A 5,104-nucleotide genomic window follows, 5' to 3' on the forward strand; every position below is an offset into this window, starting at 1 on the left:
TGTTGTACTAATTTACTCCCTCGTTTTTGTTAAATCGTGGCCACGTTGTACTAATGTACTCCCTCGTTTTTTGTTAAATCGTGGCCACGTTGTACTAATTTACTCCCTCGTTTTTGTTAAATAGTGGCCACGTTGTACCATCTCATTCCCTAAAACAATGAAACTGCTTCTTAATTTGTGGCCACAATATATTTTTTTCCCCCTGTATGTCATGTACGAGGCTCTGTATAGTTTAATAAATCATGTTGCATTAAAGTGGCACCCGACATACACATTTTTCCATACAATTAATATTAATCTTTCAAATTAAACATTTAAATTAAACAATTCCCTGTATGACGGTCTTACCTGTTGATACCACATCTAAGCAGTCTTGGCCCCAGCGCCCCAGATGTTAGTGAACATTTCAAGAGCAGGCACCTCCTCCCCAATGTGATCCAGTTTACGCAAGTGCGCACTTTCCATGATTTCCATGATCTTGTCTGCCATGCGTTTACCAATGCCTGGGATCTTACATGCTTCCTATAGATAGATGGGGTAAAAAAAAAAATGTTGATGTCCAAGTTATTGATATTTTTACTGTATATTTTTAAACAAAAAATGGGAATGTCTCTTATTAAAGTATTTATTTATTAATCACTGATGCATGCTTGAAACTAGTCATAAAATGCAAACTGCCATGCAACGACAGCCATGTGTTCTTAGCACAAATAAGCACCTCAGTGAACCGCAAAACCTCTGCGGACTCATATCTGTATCTGAACTGACCTCATATGAAGTGATGGGCTTGTGATAGCTCTTAAGGGCGTTGATTGCTTTAGAGTAGCCCAGAGCTCTCCGTTTATCGCCCGTGTGCGTATAGGCTTTGGCCAGCGGCTCCAGTTTGTCAGTAATGTGCTTGTTATGGTTCTCCCATATAGTTGTGGATGGTTGGGAACAGACCCACTTGCCAGACAAAACTGGATTCTCCACCAAACTCTGGCTCGGGTTGCTCTCAGATGGATGAACGCCACTGATCAAGGCCTCCAGATCATTCTGAGATACACCATCTTCCTCATGGTGCTCCTCCTGAATCTCTGGCACCTGTGAGTCATATTAAAAGCACTGCATGAGGGGAAAAACAACTGATGGATCTTACAGACAGAGACAATTACATCCAATTCCACCCTTTTTACCGTCTCTATGAGATTTTCTTGAGGATTTTTTATTTATTTTCAAGGATTTTCAAAGGATCCTGTGCTGCTGCTACATCTGGAACTGGGCTGAATGCCGTCTCATTTGACTCCTCAGCAAGAGCAACTGTGGGACTGAGGAGATGCTCATTAAGTATTTATTTCTAATAAGCACTTTTGCGCTGAGTAAACATTTACAAATGTATTCAAAAGTCAAACAAGTGTCTAAATATCAATGCTGTTTTACACAGACTCCAGTGCCTTACCGCTCAGGAGGAGGAAGGCTGTAGTCTTCAGGGTCTAGTAAACTTTTCTCACTGATGCAGACACTCAACCAAGTGCATTTGACCAGATGAACAGCAGAGGGCAGTCTTTCCACTTTCAGAAGTCTCAAAGCTCTTACAATCAACCGAATCATCAACCACGATGTGTGTGCAGCTGGGAGAGATTGTGGAAACTACCCGTCCTCCATTCTGGGTGATCTGCCGATGGAATATCTCACATCTGGCTTTCCCTATACCAGCTGGAACTATATATATTGTGACTCCTTGGAAAACTGTACCTAAGAAAATACAACCACTAATACATGATTGGGCTGCCATGAAGAAGGTTGTGAGGAGAAGGAGATCAATTCTTATATGACAAATGATACTCTTAAAATGTGTCTTTTATTTGCAGTTGAAAGTGTTTAAAAATTCTGATATTAGAACAGAACTACATGACACAAAAAGTTTTGTAAATTGATTAACCTCACATTTCAGCTTTTAAAGGGGACATCGGATGAAATGTTCACTTTTTTTTTTGTTTTTTTTTTTGCATTTATTTAATTTTCTGATGTGTCTGCCTGCTCAGAAAAGCTGAAAAGAAAACACGCAGCCAGTTTGTTATGGGCTGTCTGAGTGTGAAATTGTGTCATCCAGCGAGCTGTTTCAATTTGCAGCCGGTTTCTATGTAGATAGCGAGCTATTTGAATAAGATCACCTCCAAGCCATATACAGAGTACGGTCGGCAATTCACGTGTCTCGTGTCGACATGCCCCATGGAAGAGAGGGATGGGGTGAGCAGTAGCTCATTATAATTTAAAGAGAAATGCACTGAAACAAGTCACTGTGAACAGAGCTGTTTTTAACAAGAAAAAAAAGTTTTACACGACCATTGAGGAATTTTAACCAAAGTATGCTTTTCATGAAGACCCTAAAGAACCATACCAACTTGTGGAAAATGGGCATCCGATGACCCCTTTAAACCCTACTTTTTTTTTTAAATGACAAATCAAATGTATTATTATTATTATTATTGTTGTTGTTGTTGTTATTTTATGTATATTTTTGTTAATTGTGATTATCACAAAAATGAACATTGTAAACCATTAAATGACCTTAATAATTATTTTTAACAAAACTTTACTTTTCAAATAATATACATTTTGACAAAAACAAAGTTTTATAACATTTTAAACCTCACATTTCAATTTAAACCATTTTAAGAAAAAAGACAAGTCAAAATTATATTACATATATTTGAAATTACGCTTTGTTTTAAACCAAGAATATTCCTTTAAATTTTCAAATGCGCCTCAGTGAGAGAAATCAATATTTTGTTCACATAAACGGTTTAACAATCAGAAAGTATCTAAATACTGTGTTTTCTGAACAGGGTTGCATTTCCCAAAAGCATCATAGGCATTGATTGTAGACACCATTTGCATCTAATATTATAGGAATGACTACACAATCACTGCATATTTCAGTGTTGTACGTACAATAAGACTTGAAGTTACGTAACGCTTAGCAAACAACCTGTAAACGTCCAAAATTAAGGCTCCATAATAATTTTAAACATCCTGATGCTTTATTACAGTTGTTTTCAATCCTGGTTATTTACACACCTGATTAAGGGCCAGTTGTTAAGTAATTGTTGTTGTATTCAAAAATGAGCACTGGCACTATAGCAATAGGTTAAAATCAACCTATCAATCAATCAAACTATCAGTGTCTATCTATCTATCTATCTATCTATCATTAGTATTATTATTATTATTTATGTGATTCACAGAGCACCGATCTAAGTCAGTTAAGCTCAACAAATTAAATTAATTTTCTTATGTAATGTCTTCATAACTCATTAAAAGCAGCAGCATTTGACCATTCATCCAATAATACATAATTCAGTTCAACAGGAGGATCTAATTGAAAATACTGCTGCATGTTGTAAAATATGGTGCTTTATTCTCTCAAACTGCCCTTGTTGTTTTAATAGAGTGTATTTTAGAGGGAGAATTATGAACCTGTTATTGGTTCAGCAGGCGTCTTCTTGAGAGGAGGCGCGTCCTTCTGATCTTTAGGACTGTGTCTCTTTACTTTAGGGAAGGCTTTCAGGATGCCATGACCCTCCATTCGGGCCAGGGAAAGGAGAGGAACTTTAAAAACAAAATGACTGTGATCAGTAGGGTTCACAGAGCTACAGAATACAAAAATACATAGATCTACAGGAGAAGGCTTCGTAAGAATTAAGTCCTTATATTTGCAACCAACGCCCGGTAATGAAGCGAATAAAAGGATCGTTACATTACAACGCATATTCAACATTATATCTCTTTAAATGCATAGTCGTATTGTAATAGCAACTTGGATAGCTTAAAAACACCACAGAAGTACCTCTCCCATCGCTTCTTTTTAAGAACAACGAGTGTTTTAAACGGATCAACTTCCGGGTCATAGTCAGAAGTAGAGCTGAGGTTTTTTTAAACAAATATTAAACAAATATTTAAAATTATACATGACTCTTTGTACTTAATTTTAATACGTTTAATTGTGACAATTACATATTTTTGTATGTAAACTTGGTAAATCGTTAAAAATACGAAATATCTTGTTTGAGAAATAGCAGTTGCCTTGGCAACCTCAGGCGTGGGATTGTTTGAGGAAATGAACCCGTATGAAGCATGGCTGTTCAACACTGGGCAGAGACTCTTAAGAAAGCCAAGAAAACGGCATTAATAGCTGATGGTGCGCATATATCTTCTCTATTATTTTTAGATTAGTTCATTTGTATGTGTATTTATGTTGGCAGTCGTGTTAATAGTCTTGCTAATAAGATGTATTAGCCGTATAACTATTTGCTACACGCTAATAGCAATGAGACCTATGCACAACATCATAAAAATAACAGTTTAGAAAGAATTGTTTCATTTAGTTTAAAGCTTGAATATTGTTCGATGTAAGCTAATGTATAAATTGAGCTCCGCCTTCATATGCCTCTCTCATTAGGGAAAAGGAAAGTTCATTATCTGTTTGAGGATGGCAATGAGATGTCTGAGGAGTATGACCTGAAAACAGATGAACTTGTCTGTGAGTCATTTTTCTTCTCTGGTTTTATCTGATCGAATCGCATGCGAATTCAGTTTTGTGTTTAGTAATTATTTCATCTTTCTTTAGTGCGAAAGTGGCGACATAAAACCACTTTAGGAGGCCATGGAGAGTGGACATGGGAAGTTGGTGAAACAAACCCAAACGGCCTTACCTCTGATTTAATAAAAGAGAGCAGTTCAAATGTAAGGTTACTATTTCACTTTCCTACGGAATAGATGATGTTCTTAATCTGTTTATAATGATGTCTGTTTTTATGCACACAGCCATTGTTCATGCGTAAGGACACAAAGACCAGTTTCCAATGGAGGGTCCGTAATATTTCTTACCCTATAGAAGTCTACAGTGTGTCAGCAGAGCCCACGGAAAGATGTTGTGTCATCCGAACCTCAAACAAAAAGTCAGTTATTTAGTATGTTGATTGTGGTTTATGCCTTAAGTGTTTTAGACTAATTTAGTGTTTATTTGACTATATTGTATGTTGTCAGGATGGGTGGTTGAATTGGACAAAGCATCACATTTAAAAAAAAAAAAAAGGGGGCAGTTTAAGTTGTTAAAGGAATA

The 5,104-nt window shown here is 36.6% G+C and overlaps 1 protein-coding gene and 1 pseudogene across 1 annotated transcript in view; one reads left to right on the forward strand and one right to left on the reverse strand.

Annotated features, from left to right (window-relative positions):
* LOC107738474 (DNA polymerase lambda-like) overlaps nt 1–3,841 on the reverse strand; it is a 5,254-nt pseudogene extending 1,413 nt beyond the window's left edge.
* Nucleotides 3,842–4,035: 194 nt separating this feature from the next.
* LOC107738465 (protein DPCD) overlaps nt 4,036–5,104 on the forward strand; it is a 3,429-nt gene continuing 2,360 nt past the window's right edge. The window contains exons 1-4 of the mRNA XM_016550225.1: nt 4,036–4,180; nt 4,442–4,522; nt 4,610–4,725; nt 4,807–4,940. Of these exons, the coding sequence (XP_016405711.1) occupies nt 4,117–4,180; nt 4,442–4,522; nt 4,610–4,725; nt 4,807–4,940 (395 nt within the window). The 5' untranslated portion in view covers nt 4,036–4,116. The remainder of the gene's footprint in view (nt 4,181–4,441; nt 4,523–4,609; nt 4,726–4,806; nt 4,941–5,104) is intronic.

This window comes from Sinocyclocheilus rhinocerous, unplaced genomic scaffold, assembly GCF_001515625.1.
Source record: "Sinocyclocheilus rhinocerous isolate Xijiao unplaced genomic scaffold, SAMN03320098_v1.1 scaffold1907, whole genome shotgun sequence".
In the NCBI taxonomy this organism is placed as follows: domain Eukaryota; kingdom Metazoa; phylum Chordata; class Actinopteri; order Cypriniformes; family Cyprinidae; genus Sinocyclocheilus; species Sinocyclocheilus rhinocerous.